At 45.7% G+C, this 20,504-nt stretch overlaps 1 protein-coding gene across 1 annotated transcript; it reads left to right on the top strand.

The window, feature by feature from the left end:
- The first annotated feature begins 6,886 nt into the window (after window positions 1-6,886).
- Window positions 6,887-19,716, top strand: Tmem109 (transmembrane protein 109). The gene is made up of 4 exons (XM_034487913.2): window positions 6,887-7,462; window positions 14,624-14,868; window positions 16,336-16,438; window positions 18,235-19,716. The coding sequence occupies exons 2-4, from the start codon at window positions 14,632-14,634 to the stop codon at window positions 18,624-18,626; spliced, it is 732 nt and encodes a 243-aa protein (XP_034343804.1). The 5' UTR covers window positions 6,887-7,462; window positions 14,624-14,631; the 3' UTR covers window positions 18,627-19,716.
- The last annotated feature ends 788 nt before the right edge of the window (window positions 19,717-20,504 follow it).

Below are 20,504 nucleotides of genomic sequence, written 5' to 3'. Positions count from 1 at the left end.
CTCTTTTTATAAAACACAACACTACTCCCTCCTCAACGTCCTTTCTCATGCCCCAAATAAACTCTATTCTATACTATATCCTTCGTATAGCTGGTACCTCAGGGGGAAGGCATGCCTCAGCATGGGCCCACAGAGACATCCCCTTCCCACCTCACCATACTGTGCCTCTACTAAACACATCCTGGCTCTTTCTCCTTTTTTTATTTTATTTTATTTTATTTTATTTTATTTTTTATAAAACACAACATCTGGTATTCTGTTACAGCAACAGAAAGCAGACTGTGACACCTGGTGATTAATTATTGGTGCCATGTGCCTCATAAATATTGTATTACATTGATATCACATGAGCAACATCAGAACTGTGTTTATACTAGGGACCTTATAGCTGTGATGGAAATGGGAAATTTCCAGAAATCAGGGAAAAGGGAGTCTCTTGAAGCCTTTTCAGTTTCAAAGGCCAGCTCCTCTAAGAATGGAAAGGATTCAGGGTATAAAGGGAAGAAAACCTTTTTATCCTTGTAAGTCCTAGTAATTGACTCTATAAAATAAAATTATGATAAATAGAAGTAAACCATTTCAAATTACACACACACATACACACACACACACATGCATTCCATAATCCTACAAAAAAAATGTAACAGAGAAGGGCCAGTGAATGAGGATTTGATAGTATCCTGGTAGGGAGTGAGGGCTTGATGCTTCTGGGTATGGAGTGGTGACAAGAGATGAAAAGAGGAAGAAATGAACTTGGGATCAATCATAAGGAGCCGGGAGGCATTGGGGATGTGTCTCAGGGGCAGAGGGAGAGCACTTGCCTCACTAGCTGAGGCCATGAGGCTCAACTCCTGTACACACTCATATACACAGTCTCTCAGATAGTAAAAGTAAGTCCTCTGAGGATGCTTCAGAAGTGTGAGTAATTGTGGACTGAGGACACAGCTTAGCTCATAAAGGGCTTACCTAGCATGGATGAAGTCCCAGGCTCCACACCAGCACTGAAGAAGGCATGGTAGTAAACACCTGTCAGCACTCTGGAGAGAAGCAGGATGGGTTTAAGGTCATCCTCAGCTACACAGTGAGTTGAGGCTAGCCTGGGCTGTATGAAACCCTATATTAATAAAATGAGAGCAGGGAAAGGAAGAGAGGGAGAGGGAGAGAGAGAGAGAGAGAGAGAGAGAGAGAGAGAGAGAGAGAGAGAGAGAGAGAGAGAAAGGGAGAGCGAGAAAGTTAAATTGGCAATATATCTTCTTTCCTGTGAGGGAAACGTCCCAGGTTGATTGGATTTCCAGGCAAGGGACTCATGACAACAGGATTCCTTTATGGGGATGAAGGGGTGACTATCTTTAGGCCAATAAGAGTACTTCAGAGAAAGTGCACACACACACACTTGGGGGTAGGTAAAGGTGACAAGAGACAGGAGGGCCTGGATGTCAAAGAGACATTGGTTCTGAGCCTGCTTCTGTAGTCTGTAGTTTAGCGTGCCATACTGGCCCATTAGTAGTTGCAGGTTTTTGGCCAACTTGATACAAGTTAGGGTCATCTGGGAAGAGGGAAAATGCCTCCATCAGATTGTCCTGCAGGCAAGTCTGTGGGACATTTTATTAATTTATAATATAGGTAGGAGGGAGCAGCCTACTGTGGACATTGCCATAACCAGGTGGTCCAGATGTGTGTAAAACCAGGCTGAGTGAGCCATGGGAGCAAGCCGGTAAACAGTGTTTCCCCAGGGCCTTGGCTTTCGTTCCTCCCTCTATGTTCTTGCTTTGAGTTCCTGTCCTGACTTCCCTCAGTGATGGACTGTGATTGGGGCATGGAAGTAAAGGCTTCCCCAAGCTCCTTGTGGCTATGTTTTATCATAATAGCAAGCAATCTAGAACATATGCTAAAGTGCCATACCTTGGTGAGTCATTTTCCTGAATTCTAAGAAGGATGTTTGGTTTTGGAATAAACAAAAGCATCCCGGAGGGAAAAGGTATGTGCATAAGATGTTGTGAGTCCCTGAAAGGGGAATCCCAGGCCTTGTTCCCCCAGCTGGCACCCCTAAAGCCAGAGCTGCTGCTGCTTAGGAAGTATGTAGACACATTGCCCCCAAATCCCCAAAGTATCTGTTTCTCATAAGAAATCTTATGATCATGAGTGTGGCCTGAGAGTAAAGGATTAGGTATCAGGCTTTCTTAAACAGCTGACAGAGAGGATTAGATGACCTTGTTCCTTTTCCCTGTGTCAGTGGCAGGAATGAACAGATAGTCCCACACTGTCACTCAGAAAAGCTTGAGGGGTTTCTTTATTCTTTTAGGGATTTAAAAAACATATTACATTTATCTATCTATTTTTGTGCAGTGGTGTTTTGCCTGTATATGTGTCTATGTGAGGGTATCAGATCCTCTGGAACTGGAGTTACAGATAGTTGTGTGTAGCTGCTCTTGGCTACTTTGCGTTCTTCTTTTCCCTATCTTCTATTTCCCTCCCCCACTTCATCACCTAACAGTAGATAGGAGAGAAACAGTGACAGAGGTGAGAGAGGAATTAGGAAAATCTAATTTCTTTCCTTTTGTTTCTTCCTTGACCATGGCTACTAACAAAACACAAACAGCCTCCCTAAATGACCAATGACCACCACCAGTTAAACCAGTATCTGTCATATCCTTTATCCATTCATCCATAGGTGCTGCTCTTGGCCTTTAATGGTCCAATAACTTTTTACAATCAGTATTCACATTTTCAAATGCCAAGGTTTCTATCAACACATTAATACTTGTCTTGCATCAGGGTCTGATACAGCTTTGTTGTTCACAGCTGGACTAATTTTGGTAAAAAAAAAAAAAAAAAAAAAAATCAGTGTCGACTTCTCTAGAGCCTTGTATAATCTTTGTAAATGAGGTGGACTTTCCTCAGGCTCTTCAACTTTGTCCCAAGCTCTTAAGGCCATTAAGTGACTTCTATAGTAGCTCATCAAATTGAATCTGTTCCTGTATATCACAGTACCACCCTTCACCCAGCAACTGACCCTTTACTGTATTCACTCTCCTTGCTCTATTTCTCTGTCCAATATTCACAGCTTCTTCCCTCCACCATGTTAACCATTGCAGATGCAGACCAGCCTCTTGTAGAGCTGTCAACAATCCCTTCCAGTCTTGGGGAATAATTCAATTTTGAGTAAACTAGTTATTTAGAATTTGTTTCACATAAGGCAAGTGCATCCCGTATGAAATCATAGCCTCTTTAAAATGCATTAGATCTTCATTTCTATAGGACGCCATCCTGTCTCATCATAACCTGTTCCATACCGTTAGCAGGCGTATGCTGTATGACTACTAGGAAAGCTGATGGTGTTTTCTAACCAAAGGCCACCTCTAACTCTGGTGGTGCCACTGGTTTGAGATTAACCCTTGCTTTCGAAATAGGTTGTTCCATCAGATTGTCCTCCTGTTTTTTCAGCTTTACACTGCCTCAACCCACTCTGGTACAGTTTCTTTCCCTCTTCCCTCCCGTGAGACATTCCCACTCTCAGGATCAGTCACTGGGACTGAGACTATTTGTTCTCTATTTTCCGGTGCCCCTCAGTTCTCAAGTGCATCCACCTCCACTTGCAACCTTTCTAGTTGCCCAGTCAACTCTGCAACCCTTTCAGAAGCAAGAGAGCAGAGTGACCCCTTTTGCTTTCCCATTTCAGCCACGTTTTGTGCCTTAGGATCCTCAGTTTTCATCCAACGTTTTTCCAACTGCTCAGCCAGACTTTCAAGCTTTTTTGAAACAAAATATAGGAAGAAGAAAAATTAAAAACAGAAAATCTCGTCTCGAAGCAAAGTGGGGGATAGCTCAGCAACAGTAGCAGCAGCCATGACAAATTTCTTTGCTGAGTCTTAAAAAAATTCCACTCCTTCATCCCCTGCCCTTTTTTCTACTGCGTTTGAAATCCAAGATCTCATTTCTTAAAAGGTTTATTTATTTTTATGTATGCGAGTACACTGTAGCTGTCTTCAGACACACCAGAAGGGGGCATTGGATCCCATTACAGATGGTTGTGAGCCACCATGTGGTTGCTGGGAATTGAACTCAGGACCTCTGGAAGAGCAGCCAGTGCTCTTAACCACTGAGCCACCTCTCTAGTCCCCAGGATCTCATTTTTATCCTTAACTTTCAAGCCCCACATTGTGCACCACTTGTAACTGGTCCTTACTACTTTGTGGGTTCTTGCCCTTCTTCACTTTACCTCTTAACAGAAGATAGGAGAGAAACAAAGATAGAGAGGAGAGAAAAATTAGAAAAATCCCTGAATCTAATTTCTTTCCTTTTGTTTCTTCTTTGGAGCTACTAGCAAACCACAAGCAACCTCCCTAAATGACCAATAAGCATCACCTATCAGGGAGCCCTAGCATGTATATACCCTCTGAAACGTTCACAGAATTCCAAATGTCACACAATCACAGAAACTATCTGCAGCTGGCAAAACCATGCCTCATATCCCTACACCTGGGATTAAAACAAAAGCACATTCTTCTAATAATTTTATGGCTTCTTAAAAAAGATTTATTTATTTTTATGAGTACATTGTAGCTGTTTTCATGCACTCCAGAAGAGGGCATTGGATCCCATTACAGATGGTTGTGAGCCGCCATGTGGTTGCTGGGAATTGAACTCAGGACCTCTGGAAGAGCAGTCAGTGCTCTTAACTGCTGAGCCATCTCTCCAGTCCATAATTTTATGTTTTTAAAGAAATAAAAATTCCAAAACTCAGCTGGGCAGTGGTGACACACTCCTTTAATCTCAGCACTTGGGAGGCAGAGGCAGGTGGATTTCTGAGTTCGAGGCCAGCCTGGTCTACAGAGTGAGTTCCAGGACAGCCAGGGCTACACAGAGAAACCCTGTCTCGAAAAACCAAAAAAAAAAAAAAAAAAAAAAATCCTCAAACTCTCACTACCACTACAGCTGTGAACTGCCATGTAGTGCTGGGAATTGAATTCAGGTCCTCTAGAAGAGCAACCACTGCTTTTAACCACAAGCCATCGCCCCAATTCCATCTTTTAGGGATCTTGATTCAGGTAAACCTTGATCCTTTTTCAACACAGAAAAGAATTTAAGGCTAGCTGGGCTGTAGTAGTGTACACTTTTAATTCCAGCACTCCAGAGGCAGAGGCAGGCAGATCTGAGTTTTGGGATAGCCTGGTCTTCAGAGCTAGTCCCAGGACAGCTAAGGCTACACAAAGAAACTGTCTCAAGCCCCCTACCAGCCAAAAGAACCAGAATTGAAGTTTATTAAAGATATGCTGATACGTATTTTTAGGAACATGATTTAACGGGGGGGTGGGGGAAGGGAGGGGAGAGACACATACCAGGGAAAAAATAAGATATAACCAAGTGTTTATATGGTATTCTCAAGAGAATAACAATTAAGTGTCATACCATTAGCTCAGATAAAATATCCTGGCAGCTCTCAAGTTATATCTTAAAAGGGTTGCTAAGAACCGTTTTTAATCCTTTTCTCTCTTTGTGATAAGTGATATTATAGGATGGCTCCAGAAGTGACTGGGTTAGGAATATAATCTAGTAAAATATAACCACGAGCCACTAGGGTTGCGCCCTCTAGAGGAGGACTAGGAGAGGCCCTGTTCACTGTAAATAGGAGCTTCTAGAGAACTTCCTAGAAACTTGGAGGTTTACAGCTAGGAAGAGAGAAAAGCTGTAAGTAGTTGTTGTATTGGAATCTTGAGTCTCAGTTGCTGGCAGGCTTTAACCAGACTCCTAATCGAAGGCCTCCTTCCCCTTCCAATGTTCCCATACATTTCCAGTTTTCTGTCCTACCTCAATATGTGTCCCTATGTTAATTTCCCAAAAGGCACTTACAACCTAAAACCAAGTCTAGAAAGAACCCAGAAACACCACTCCCACCCCACCACCCCTGTGGTGAGTCTTTCCATTGAGACAAACTGAAATTGGGAAAACAAACAAATTAAGTTACAACTAACTATTAGAAGGCCCCAGAACGAGGATTCTACCAGTACCGCTTCTGGAAGGAAGACTCTCAATTGAGAAGCAGGAAGCCAACAAAGACGCAGACGTGGATGTGCCTGAGAAACATCTGAAGGAGAAACAATGTGTGAGGTGACTGGGATGAAAGAAGGGTTAGAAGGTTGACTCAAGGAGGGGCTGGGGCAAAGTTTGATTCTGGGGAAGGAATTTCAGCACTAAAGGAGGCTGTCTTATGCCAACCAGAGTGATGGGGATTAAAAACAACAGAAGCAACATCCGGGCAGGTGAGAGATGCTGCAGCAGTAAAGTTGCTTGTTTGCCACACCTGACAACCTGAATCCGACCTCCGGGATCCACATAGTAGGAGAGAACTGACTTCCATGGGAGTATTGTAGTGAGCACACCCAAACACATGCTTAGAATACATAAATGCATGTAATTTAAAATTTTATGGGCTGGAGAGGTGGCCCAGCGGCTAAGAGCACTGACTGCTCTTCCAGAGGGCCTGAGTTCAATTCCCAGCAACCACATGGTGGGTTCACAACCACCTGTAATGGGATCTGATGCCCTCTTTTGGTGTGTCTAAAGACAGCTACAGTGTATTCATATAAACAAAATTTTAAAAACTTTAACATCTCCACGCCTACCTCATCCACAAAGTTACCTCAGTGTTCTAAGGTTCTTAAAAACAAAACAAACCCAAAAATCCCTCGGGGCACCGGAGTTGCGTCCCTTTCCCCAACAAATGTAAGCAAAGGTTTGGTGGTCACCCACACACTTAGGGTGAGGTTTTGCTCTCTCCCAGAGTGGATGAGTTTCCCAAGACCGTACACCGTTAATGTGCTCACTAACACCTTGTGCCTTTTCCTCCTTATGTGCCTTTTTTTTTTTTTTTTTTTCTAAAGCGTGAAAGGTTTCTCAACCCTCCATGTGCTCGCCAGCGCCCCGTCTTAGGAACTACACTTCCAGCGAGGGAACTGTGCCTCCCTAAATGCGTTGCAGACTCGGAATCCCGCACCAAGCACCAATTCTATCCACGCCACAGCGTCGACAGAGTTTTCTTTCCCCTTTTCCTGCCAAAGGCTTCGCTTCCGTTCCAGCTCCAGTTTCCAACGCCATTCTTCTCTTGGAAATCCTTGGGAAGGAAACACACACACACACACAACACACACACACACACACACACACACACACACACACACACACACACACTCACACACACACACACACACACACACACACACACACACACACACACACACACACACACACACACACACACACACACACACACCCCACAATGGAGCGAACAGAGCGCATGCGTCCACGGTGCCTGCTCCAGCAGCAGAGAGGCCTGCCAGTCTTCCCGGTCGGCCGCCCCGCGCATGCGCAGACTATAAACCAACACCCCGGGAGTTGAGGTGCCGATTTGGTGGCGCGTTTTCTAGCGAAGTCCCACGTGAAGGATAGCGGTGGCCGGAGCAGGGTGAGTGAGGGCCGAGATCAGGGTTATGAATGCAGTTTAAGGGACAGATTTGCAGGCGGCAACAGGGCGGAGCCTCGAGGCCTTGTGAGCCCGAGTGGGGAGGGGTCGAACGTGGAGCGTGGGGCTTAGCAAGCCTGGGACCCAGATCCTCGTTGCTATGCAACCAGGGGCGTTGTTACTAGGTAACCCAGGAGGAGCGTGTTTCTCGGGATAAGTGGGTTCGAGCGCTGAGGTCCAGTGGAGGGAACAGCTGCCAGATTTGGGGGATGAGGCCAGTGCTGAACTGCACACCTTTCCCAGCCCCGTAGTCCAGCCTCCTGCCACCTCAGTTGGAGCCCCTCTCTGGGTACCCTGACCTCATGGGCCTCGCGATGCCACTATGGAGTGCTTGGCAGGGGATGTGCTGTTCGAAATAGCACATGCCACTGACCCTGTCGCCTGGAGTCTGGGCCTTGGGAAGGGAGCGGCAAGGCTGCACCCCCCCCTCCCCCCTTTGCAAACACCCTGCCCCACAAACAGTTGCTGGGTAGCAGCTGTCAGAGGTTTAGCTAGGGCTGCCTCCGACCTGCCAGAACGCTGACTTCATTCTCCTTAGTGGTGACTTCGCCACGTTTAGGACCTTCTATCTCAGCAGTGCTTCTCATGTGGCTGTCATAGATTTGGATTGACTATTCAAATAACCTCTCCCCCACTTATCCATGTCTTTATGTCCTACACTTGTGGCTTCTTGGCAGGGCTTCTGATACTCATTTAGCAAGCACTTGGTCATTCTGGGGGTTCCAAGAAAAGTTAATGTCAAGTTAGTCTGAGAGTTGCTGGGAGGTTGAACACAGTGCTTGCACACATTATTTAACTTCTGAAGCAACTCTTAACCCAGTTTCAACAGAATTTACATTTGAGGAGATTGAAACTCCGATAGGGTCAGTAACAGGTGTAAAGGTAATGGCAGCTAATTTGTGATAGAATTGAGCCTGTGTCCTTTGTACAGAGAGCTCTTAGGAGGCTTTGCTTAAAGTAGACTTTTCTCTGGGTTGCTGACCTTTGCAACAGCTGTCTGATTATGCCTCAGGAATCCTGAGGAGCTTTTAAAACAAAAAGGCTGAGCTCCTCCCTGGGAGGGTCTGAGTGGGTTGCCTGGGTGGGGCAGACATCCTTGTTTAACAGGCTATGCAGGCAGGCCAGATGGGCCATCCAGCGCTGAGTAGTGAAGGAACAGTTGGGGCCAGCAGAGGGCACCAAGTTAGTTCCTGGCCCTGGAGTGATTTGTAGTGTGAAAGGAAAAAGAAGAGGAAGGAGCACGGACTGAGGGTAGTGTGGCCAGCCCCACCCTGTCTTGGCAGAGCAAACCACAGCTGAACATATAGTGAGGACTCACCACCATAGTAAGTAAAGCAGTTCCCCAGCTGAGACTGTCCCTCCTAAGCTGAGTTGCAGCTCTTTGAACAGGAGTGGCCTCTCAGTGCTGTCTTTGGCTGTCCCTTCTTACCTTCTTACACACCTTCAAGGTGTGTAACCTGGAAACTCTCAGCAGGTGGGTCATCTCCTGGTGTGAAGGCTTTTCTTGGGAGGTTTGGGTATCCTCGGCTTTGAGCTAGATGGCAGTCAGTGGAACTGTATGTTCCCATGGGCAGAGAGCAGGTGTCACCAAGGCAGCGTGGAGGTAAGAGACAAGCAAAGGGGCAAGCCTGAACTGCTGGACTTGGGGATACAGTCCCCACTTCTGTTCTAAGCAAAATGGGGCATCATGATAACTATAGGGCTGGTAAGATGCTCCCTGGGGAACAGGCACCTGCCACTAAGCCTAATGGACTGAGTCTGATCCCTGGGACTCACATGGTAGAAGGAGAGAACCAACTTGTTCAAGTTGGTCTTTGGCTTTCACACATGCAGACATACACACTTGTATACACACACTGTTCTTTTCTTTTGTAACTCAGTGGTAAAGTGCTTGCCTACCTGATAGCTCTGAGTTTGATTTCCAGCTACACACACACACACACACACACACACACACACACACACAGATTGTCATAAGAATTAAATGAGGTAGGCAGTAAGTACTTTGTAAATTACAAATCACTATTAAAATTTGATAACATACATATTTCCACATATTGAGTACTTCCTGTTTGAGGAAACAAAAAAGTTTCAGACATATTTCTATCTTTCAGAGGCCAATGCTGTTTGTCTTTTAATGACCATAGCATCTTTCTGTACTAATATTTTCATGAGGGCTGGTATGTACCTCGGTTGGTAGAGTGTTTGCTTTTATATACAAAGCCCTGGGTCCGATCCCTAGTGCAACACACAGGTGACACACACCTGTAATCTCAATACTTGGAAGGTAGAAGCAGGAGGATCAGGAGTTCAAAGTCATCCTCAGCTGCATAAGGAGTTCGGGCTAGCTTGGGCTACATCAGGCCCTGGCTTAAACAACAGCAAAACTGCAAAGTTCTTAATAAAACATAAGGAAGCATGATGGTGGTGGGTCAGATTCATATTGCCTTAGGTTCACTCAAAAAAAAAAAAAAAGAAAGAAAGAAAAGAAAAAGAAAGAAAGGAAAGAAAAGGACAGGACAGGAAAGGAAGAAAGGAAGAGGAGGAACTGGTAAAGAAAGTAGCTTGTCACTTTTCTTCACACCCTGTGTTCTCCAGAATCCCGTGAGATTCCATGTCTGGCACACTTCAACTCACCTGGAAGAGCAGTGCTGGCCTCACTGTGGAGGCATTAGTTCAAGGTCCCCTAGGCTGAGGCAGATGGCTGCTTTAAGTTGAAGCTGGCACAGAGAACAGGCTGCTATGGGAGTTGCAGCTCATGCCACCCTGACCTTCTAGTAGGGAAGAGAGGACACCTGATTCCTCCTGTTGGAGGTCCTTGGATATAGGATCCAACCCAAGATAGCAACCCTGCTCTTTAGGGCCCCAATCATGATTGTGACCCAGATAGCTTAGGAACCAACCCATGTTTTCTGCATCTCCTACCAGTGACAGGCAGGAGCCATCTGGCTCTTGATTTGTGCCAAAGAGTAGAAGGTTCTCTCAGCTTGAGACTCTTCCACTTGAACTGTGTGTCTTGTAACTTCACTTGACCTTACAGGCATTGGGAGGGATGTCTGGCAGCTGTTTCTGGTCTAGAAGCTACCTCAAATGTAGTATTTTTAGAAGTCTTTTTTTATTTTGGCGCCTTCTCTGCCCAAATGGTGGAACATCTTTTCCCTCTCTGCTATCCAGATGACTCTAGATTTGCAGCCAATTCCCACAATACCCTGGTAACCACAAATACTTCAAAACCTGACCTCTCCATCACCTTAGAGCCTTGTCTCAGCCTCTGCTCAGCAGCCCTGAATCACAGAAACTCTCTGGAGCTGCAGCTGTCTTTTTGGCCCAAGGTAGAATGGCATTTACTAGAGCCTTTTGACATTTCTCCAGCAGAGTGGCAAAAAAGAAGGTGGGCCTGTAAACATACTTCTTACCTGCTCCTTACCTGCTTCAGTAAGTTGGTGCTTGCTGAATCTTAACTCATGTGTGGCATCCTGTTATGGATGAGATCAGAGCACAAAGCACAAGGTGCTTGGGCAAGTTTTCACCATAATTCCTGGAGATGGTTGGTGGATGCCAAGTGTGTCCTAGCTTATGGATAAGCTGTTATGTGACTTTATAAGTAACTTCTAAATTGAACAGAGTTCAGCAAAGAGGTTGTGGACCAAGAAGGAGTGCTCTGTAGATAACACCTGAATTCACAGCTTGGTTTTCCCACATACTGCCTGTCCTTCCTCGATTTCATCATCACATTGACAATGCCTACCCGATAAGTATCTGTCAGATTGAGAAAAGTAGTGCATGCAAGACCAGTCCAATGTCTTGCTCTTTATTCCTGATAATCTTTCTTTAAGGTCTGGCTGTTCCTGAACCCTTTGCTTATTTTGGCAGTATGAAGTTGAGGTCATTCTGTGTCAATGGTGTGATATAGTATACACATGAGCAGTTTGCTTGCACACACACACACACACACACACACACACACACACCAGCAGTTAGTTTTCATCTACCCTTCCTTGCTCAGATCTCATATATCTCTTATAATTTAATTCATGGGAAGTTACCTTTTGTCAAAATCATTAGCCTTTTGCCTGGCTTCCTGCATTGTCTGAGGATAAAGGATGAAAACAGCCCTTTCAAATATACCTTCCATATCAATAACTCCATTTTTAGAAAGCTCCATAGATAACCAAAGGATTGGAGAGAGTGGTTGCCAGGGGGACCAGCCATGTCTTAAAAGAGTTGGTACTTCTCAGGAGGAAGGTTGACTACTGATTGAGATGATTCCAATGGCCAGAGATTTTGTTGATCACACTTATATAATGAAACTTCTGGGAAACTACAGAAAAGACCAGGTTTAGAGAGCTTCCTGATCACTAAGCATATGGAGACCTTCTTCTTCTTTTTTTTTTTTCTCCGAGACAGGGTTTCTCTGTGTAGCCCTGGCTGTCCTGGAACTCACTCTGTAGACCAGGCTGGCCTCGAACTCAGAAATCCACCTGCCTCTGCCTCCCAAGTGCTGGGATTAAATATGGAGACCTTCTGAGGGTGATGTACTTAGATAGGGCATGGAATTTCTGCACTCTGTCTCCCAGACCTTGTGCTACCATCTTTAAAGTTGGTGGACACCAGTATCCTTTATAATAAATATGTGTGCTTATCCAGTGAACCTAAGTGTTTCTCTGAACTCTTGACTCTCTTTAGCCAGTTAATTGAACCTGACAGCGGGATTGTAGGAACCTTGACTTATAGTCAGACAGAGCACTGATAAAATAAGTTAGGACTTGGTGACTGGCATCTAAAGTTATAAACACAAGTCTTGCTTCTCATTGCTCAAAAGATAATACTTGGGAGGGAAGAATTGGTGAGAAAGAAATCAGATTCATTCAGGGTCTGCCTCTGAGAAAACGGGGCAGTTGGTGTACAGTTATATAAAGGGGTTTGTAGAGAGGAAGGTATGGGGTTGGGGGTGCTATGTGCATAGTGGGGTCTTCTACCTGGGACATGCAGCCCCATTTTTTTTTCTTCTGGCCAGAATGTCATGATAGACCTTGACTTCAACCTCCTGGGGCTAGTTCCTATCATTCTTAGGTAGACATTATTTGTCTGTAAGTTAGACTTTGGAGCCATTTATATGTTTTGTATTAGTTGAAGCATGGAATTAAGGAACAAAGAATATTACACATCCTGATATAATCCAAAAGTCACCAGATGCTATGGATTCTATACATACAAAGATTATTTAAGCTAGTGGTGGGGGCGTATACTTTTAATCCCGGTGCTCAGAGGCAGAGACAGGTGAATCTCTGAGTTTGAGGCCAGCCTGGTCTGTAGAATGAGTTTCAGGACACCCAGAGCTACACAGAGAAAACCTGCCTCAAAAAATTTAAAAAATGGAGAAAAAAAAAAAAAAAGATTATTTAGCAGTTGACATCTGTCTGTCTGTCCTTTTAAGGATTGAACCCAAGGCCATACACACGGTAGACAAGTCATCTGTCACCTAGCTACCTATCCCCAGCAACAGTTAACATTTTAATTACTGTAGTACAGCCTCTCTTCAGAAGTTAATAATGTGGGTAAAAGAATAGGAAGTAACCCTGGAAAGGATAACCCCCTAAAGAAGGGTCACATTGTATAGGTGTGAGCAACCAAATCTCTGGTCATAGGAATTAACTCAATCATTAGCCACCCTTCCTCCTCAGAGTTTAGGGAGGAGAGTCTCAGCCCTCTAAAGGCATGGCTTGTTCCCGTGGTAACTACCTCACTAATCCTGTGGTTATCTAGGGACTGCTCTAAAAATGGTCTTATTATCATGAAAGGCATGTTGGAAAGGGCTGTCTTTCACCCTTCATCCTCTGAAGATGTTGCAGGAAGCCAGTCTAAAAGGCTAATTATTTCAACAAAGGTAGCTTTTATTCTTTTCATTTATTATATGAAATGTGTGAGCTCTGAGCCAGGAAGAGTAGACAAAAAACAAACTGCTGGTGTGTGTGTGTGTGTGTGTGTGTGTGTGTGTGTGTGTGTGTGTATGATTAGGTATGTTTAGGTGTGCTTATATATATGTCTGTACGTATATACTGTATCATAACCATTGACACAGAATGACCTTAGCTTCCCACTCCCAAATAGGTAGAGGGATATGACTCAGTCTCCAGGTTGGTAGTGTCAGAACCAAGTTGAATTAGAAGATGTTCAGTGCAGAAGGGATTGCTTGCTTGCTTGTTGAGGATAAGAACAGAACTGAACATACCTCACACAGGTAGTCACCGAAATCTTATGTTGACAGTTGAGTAACAGTTGGGGAGAAACAGAGTTTGACCTTAGGATGGTTCTCAACTCTGTATAGTAGAATCATTGCAAAGTTTGTGTCCACCAGGTCTCACAGAGACAATGCCATCAGAACAGTGTGCTACCACTCTCAGGTGATATCACTGAGCAGCCCCAGTTGTGATCCACTGAATACTTTATCCCCCACAATGGTAGGATTTGGAATCAGAGAAAGGTTGAAATCCTTCTAAGCCCAGTGACCTAGCACAAGTGCTTACCTGCAGTGTCTTTCTTCACATCTGTGCCCACAGGGGCCAGGGAGAAAAACCACCTTGCATAATGGCCCACAGAGATACTGTTGCAAATGTAGTCATTCTATGTCTCTGTTAACCCCTGAGTGCTTTATTTTATATTGCATACAGAGTGGTAATCCTACTTATGTGCTACTTTTAAGTTACTTTTTCCTATCATCTTCTGCTTAAGTATATTATGAGCTTCTGAGGATGAAGCCTTTAGAGATTTAAAAGTCATTCATGTCTGTGGTGCCTAAGATTAGAGACAGGCCTTCAGAAGAATAGACTGCAGTGAGATCTTGGCTAGTTTAAGACATGGGGTAGTACTTTCTGGTATATTGATTTGGTAGGGAATACAAAAGAGGAACCTGTGAATCAGATGGTTGTGCCAGCTTAGATTCCAAGTTGTGGTTCATCATTCTGGGCAAACAGCTCGTTTTAGGGTTGGCTGGGATGTTTGCTGTAGGCCAGGGGTGAAGAAGGGGAATAATAGGTCAGCTGGGAGAGTAAAAATGTCCATTGGTTCTGGCTCATTGCCTATCTTATGGCCCTCTCTTGACAGACACAAACATGAAAGGCGTACACAGCACCCCACTATGGAGTAGACATCTGTTCAAAGCTGTCCTAGTGGTCCTAGCGGCCCTTCTCCTCGTCCACTCAGCAGCAGCCCAGTCTCATAGGGACTTTGTCTCACCTGGCCAACAGAAGAGGGAGAACTCAGCTGATATTTTGACCCAGATTGGCAGATCTCTGAAGGAGACGTTGGATACCTGGCTGGGGCCAGAGACCATGCATGTGATTTCAGAGGTAAGGAAGAGTGTACCTGCTGTGGTGTGTGCAGAAAGCAAAGGAGAGACACTGTTAACACCATCTCACCTCGTCACCATATCCTTTCTGTCCTAGTCCATGCTGCCGAGAGCCCCACCTTACACAGACGCATCCTGGCCCTCCTGCCTCTTGCAGGCTGATTGCCTGGTTCTTGCCTTTCAGGCTTTTTGCACCACCCCATCTTTCTCCAGGCTTGGTCCATTTGGCCAGAAAGGCTACAAAGTGAGCTATCCCTACAAACTCATGTTGGTGGGTACCCACAACATTTGACTCAATCTGCCTCAGAGCAGATCTTGAGCTGGCAGAGCACAGACATCTGAGTCCCAAGTCTTCACCTGTAAAAGTGAGGTGGGGGTCATGAAGGGTCTATGGCAGGGTCGGCTCTTCCACCCAGTGCCATTTCTAGTGTGGTGTCTCATCCTTCTGAGAGTTCATACCAAAGTGCCAAGCCAATGGTTCTTAAAGTCCAGAATACAGGGCTGGAAAAAAAAAATGGCTCAATGGGTTAAGTGTTTACTATGCAAGCATACAGACATGAGTTCAGATCTTCAGAAGGTATGTGAAAACTGGGCACGGTATGTACGTCTGTAGCCTCCAGCAGTGGAAAGCGGGTTGAGCAGAGTTAGGCAGATACCAGGAGCTTTCTGGCTGGCCAGACTAGCAGAAACTAGAACTCCAGGTTTAGTAAATGACCCTGTCTCAAAATATAGAGAGGATGGAGAGGTAGCTCAGCAATTATGGAAGCTTGTTGCTCTTGCAGAGGACCAGAGTTTGGTTCTCAGCACCCACAGGTGGTTCACAACCAGTTGTAACTACAGCTCCTGGGGATCCAACATCCTCTTCTGGTTTCTTTGCTTGCACCCCACCCCCAACACTTATTTATACACAAACACACATAGACACAAAAATAAAAATGAACCCTTTTTTAAAAAAAGCAAGTGGAGAATTGACGAAGACATCCTGATGTCAGCTTCTGGCCTCCATGTGGTCCTGTGTGGGTACATAGGCAGACACACACAAATCTATAATGTGGTATAGTTGGTTGACTTCTTTTTCCTTACATGTCCCAGTTCTGCATGAACAGTCTTTCACATAACCTTATGGTTCCCTAGGAGGTTTGGTGGCCTCTAGTTTTATAGGGTGGCTACCATAGGGATATAGTGACTTGCCCATTCCACACACATGAACGTCCTGCAACCTTCAAAGCAGCTCAGCTGACCAACTGATGTCTGTCTTAGATGTTCTGGATTCTGGGTCAGTGAGGAAATATGTCAGAAGGTTCCCTCCACTGGGCTCAGAGTCCATAGATTTTTTTTTTTTTTTCCCCAGACCTGTCTCTACCGGGGAAGAAACAGGTCAGAGATTTCCCTGAAGATATTGTCCAGGCTGTGAGGGCCGGGCAGAAAGAGAAGAGCCTCATTCATGATGACTTTGTCTTTTTCACAGACTCTGTTGCAGGTGATGTGGGCCATCTCATCAGCCATCTCTGTGGCCTGCTTTGCCCTGTCTGGGATTGCTGCCCAGTTGCTGAGTGCACTGGGACTGGATGGTGAGTAGCAGGGAATGAGATATAGCCAGGGTTATGTCTGACCTTGCTGTTGGTGGGGGTTTATCTGTGTGGGGCTAGACATTCCCCCAGCTGTTTGCAGATGTCCCCAGAGGTACAGTAGTAGAAGAGGCTAGAGATTCTTACCACCGTACCAGAGGTTTACTTATGTTGGGCATCGTGCAAAGGTGTACTATCTCCTCTTTGGTTAACCACAGCCCACGGAGGCACACACACTGCTCTCATATAATAAATAAAACTCCATTTCCACAAGAGTAGTAGTCTTCCAGGAGTCCCAAGCCAGGAGGATGGGATTCAAACCTGTTTCTCAAGCCTGTAAGGATGGGCTATGCCTTTTTGCAAGGCTGTTGGTCCCTTATTTTTTTGTTTTTTGTTTTGTTTTCTTTTTTATTTATTTTTTTATATTTTATTTACATTTCAGATACCATCCCCTTTCCCCATTTCCCCTCCCTAGAAAACCCCTATCCCATGCCCCCTTTTCCCTTTTGCTTTTATACATTTTTTAAAAATGTTAATCAAAGACTTTATAAGTTTGGTAATGCTCAATCAGAAGTGTAACCCAATACCCAACCTAGATATATAAACTATCTTTGACTGGTGGAGACACGTGAACATCTGCCTCCATGCCCCCCCCCTCTCTTTCTCTCTCTCATCACCTAGCTTCACCCTTCCTGTTAAAATAAAACTTTTCTCTCAAAATGCAATTAGAGCATAGTTATTCCTAATTGTACCAGTGAGGTACAAGATAGTTTTAATACCCAGTCCATCATTTTGTTGACTAACCAGAACCTCTGTCATCTATCCTAACTAAAACACTTAGTTTTGTTTTTTTTGTTGTTGTTGTTTGTTTGTTTGTTTGTTTTTGGTTTTGGTTTTTTCAAGACAGGGTTTCTCTGTGTAGCCCTGGCTGTCCTGGAACTCACTCTGTAGACCAGGCTGGCCTCGAACTCAGAAATCCACCTGCTTCTGCCTCCCAAGTGCTGGGATTAAAGGCGTGTGCCACCACCGCCCAGCTAAAACACTTAGTTTTGAACCTGGCTTTTTTCTTGGCTTTAGAATGAATTTCAGCTGAAAGCCATCCACTCAGATCTTTTCTCTCAAAGTAAATAGCCAGGATTGGCTATGAGACTATAGGTCTTTAACCCCATCAGAAATCCAGAATGACTGAGTTAACTGAAATTATGGGAAGCACTAAGCATAGCTTCTAAAACTTAGCCAATTTATAGAGACTGCTGAACACCTGGAAAGCCCCTATACTACCGAACGTTGGAGCATCAAATCTTCAGCCTTCTGGCCCAGAATCATCTGACAGACCTTAGTGATGCAGAATTATTAAGGGCTGATTACTCTGTCTAGGCAGATATAATCAGTTGACTATTCTGCATGTGTGTCCTTTTCTGGACAGTAATTTATCTGTAGATGGAAAGAGGCAATTCTTGCCTAGTGGCTGTCACCGCACAACTGGGGTAACTCCAAGAATGCTCAATTTCTTCTTAGAACCCAGGACAGGAAGCTGTCAGGAGCAGACAGGTCTCTAATCAAAATGAACATTAATATAGAAATATTTGTAACGTCAATTCTATGGACTTCTGACGTTTTGAAAACCAACTATCCATGTAAGGCAACCTAGACTGTTGTCTGTTAACTCCTCTCAGCTATTTCTAAGTAAAATATGGAAAACATCCTAACAATGTTGGTCCCTTCTGCTTCACTATTTCTTGTCCTTCTTTGCCCTTACCACATTGCTAGATTGCTGACTCTGTCCTTTTCCCTTTCAGGTGAACAACTCACCCAGGGCTTGAAGCTCAGCCCTAGCCAAGTCCAGACCCTTCTACTCTGGGGAATAGCAGCACTGGTCATCTACTGGTTGCTGTCCCTGCTCCTAGGCTTGGTCTTGGCCTTGCTAGGGCGGATCCTGGGAGGTCTGAAGCTTATCCTCTTTGTGGCTGGCTTTGTGGGCCTGGTGAGGTCGGTGCCCGACCCTTCTACCCGGGCCTTAATGCTCTTGGCCTTGCTAACTCTCTTTGCCTTGGTAAGTCGGCTTACTGGCTCCAGGAGCTCAGGGACCCACCTGGAAGCCAAGGTGCGAGGGCTGGAGCGCCAGATAGAAGAGCTGCGAGGGCGGCAGAGGAGAGCAGCCAAGATACCCAGGAGCACAGAGGAAGAATGACAAGGGTGTCCCAAAGTGACACCCTCACCAAACCAAAGAGCCGAGCTGCTTCTGGGTCTCATGGCCCTCCTTGCAGCCCCCGCCCTTTCCTTGCCTTGTGTCGGAACCCCCCACACCTTTACCCCTGCGCTAGCCCCTAGCTGAGAGAAGAGAACCTGTCTTCAGCCAGTGCTCAGTCAAGGATGGCTCCCTGCCCTCTCTCTGCTCCCAGCCTGCTTCCCCCAGGGCAGGTTGGAGGGGCCTCTGCCCTCAGCCCAGGCTTCTGCTCTCAGCCAGCACCACTGCCACTGATCCCTGTGATGAGCAACCTGCTGCCGCCTGGCTTTCTTACAAAAGGCCTTCCCAGGCTGAAGCTCCTGTTTGGCCACACCCCCAGCTCTTTTCTTCCTACTCCCAGCTACACTACCATCCCAAGTTCCTTGAGGCCCTCTCTGTCTTCCTCATTGTGCAGCAATGGGAAGGGGCAGGAGATTGGAGACTGAGGATACTGAGGATAAGGGAGAAGGAAACGGTCCCTTGGAGGCCTGTGCATCCATGTTCTGTTACAAGTGCCTTAACAGGAGTCAACAGTACCCTACAGTTGTCCCTTGCCACACTGAATGTAGGAAAGTGTTCAGAGTGAGCAGTCCCTTCCAGAATCCCCACTCCAGCAAACAAAGCAAAGGCTGGGGCCCTGCTGGGACTGTCAAATCCCCCTTGGGGATTTCAGGGACCTTGAAAAAGGCAGGAGGACCTGCTGTCTTGTAGTTTTACTCCTGTCCACTCTCTGCCATCCAGGAGCAACCGTTGGTCAGTGTTGTATCCCAGTAGCTGGGAAGGGCATGGCTTTGCCCTGATCTGTTCTACAGGGCCAGGAGGGGGCCTGCTAACCCCTCTCCACCAGGGCACTTGCTCACTTTAGGGCCCTGGTGGAGGGAGGTGTCCTGTGCCAGATCCAGCACAAGATGTGAAGAATAAATGCCTATTCTTACTGATAAGGTTTGATGTGGAATCATGGCTGCAGTGATATATTTTTATCAGCGCTTGGTGGTTTTAAATAAAGTGCATGCTATTTTATTATCTTCTTCTGAATAAAATGTATTTACTCAAAGTGTCTGCTGCCAAACTCTCTTCTGTGGGGGCAGCCCAACCTTCTGGACTAATAGCAGGAATCTGTTGGAAGGAAGGGAGGGCTCAGGAGGAAGGATGTACCTGGTACCTTTCCCTCTAGGACCTTGGAGGGAGGCATGCACTAGCAGATCTGGCAGCAGTGTTGAGACTGAAGTTGCACCTTCCTGCAGGGTGCTTATGTTGCTAACCTGGGGAGTCTGGAAAAACTGGCTTTCCCTCCCAGACTCAGGAATTTACCACAATAAGGTTCTCCCTGTTGCTCCAGGTGGTTCTGCTGCCTTGTGGAAGGCCCAGGAATGTCTCTGTTTCTTTTTCCTCTTTAGGTTGCCATGGAAACACCAGATCTTTTGGACCTCTCCCAACACTACTTGGGGGCAAGGCTAGGTGGGACCGGGAGTCAGGGCTTCCTCAGCCTGCACCCTTCACCCTTTGGGACTTTCTGGGTTAGATTTGGGCATGAAACAAGCTGCCTCCACAGATGGCCTAAGGTTGTCATCTGGCCTGGTCTGACCTCTCCCTTTCTGGCCCAGCAGCTCTGTTCTCTTAAGTCCCTGAATTCTAGATGCCTTCACAGGTGAGATGCTTACGGGGAGGACATGAGGCAGAGGAAACGTTTTTTGCTTGTTTGGTTTTCTCCTTGATCATCAGCTTCCAAGAGGAATCCCGGAACTCACCTTATGCCTTCTGGCAGAGGGCATCGATCTGCTTAGTCTCCAGGGACGTTGCCTTCTTCCGACCCTAGGCACGCGGGTGCTCTGGATTTTGGGA

Source organism: Arvicanthis niloticus, chromosome 1, assembly GCF_011762505.2.
Source record: "Arvicanthis niloticus isolate mArvNil1 chromosome 1, mArvNil1.pat.X, whole genome shotgun sequence".
NCBI classification, from domain to species: domain Eukaryota; kingdom Metazoa; phylum Chordata; class Mammalia; order Rodentia; family Muridae; genus Arvicanthis; species Arvicanthis niloticus.
Note: the sequence above shows the minus strand (reverse complement) of the source record. Positions and strands in the feature narration are given on the sequence as shown.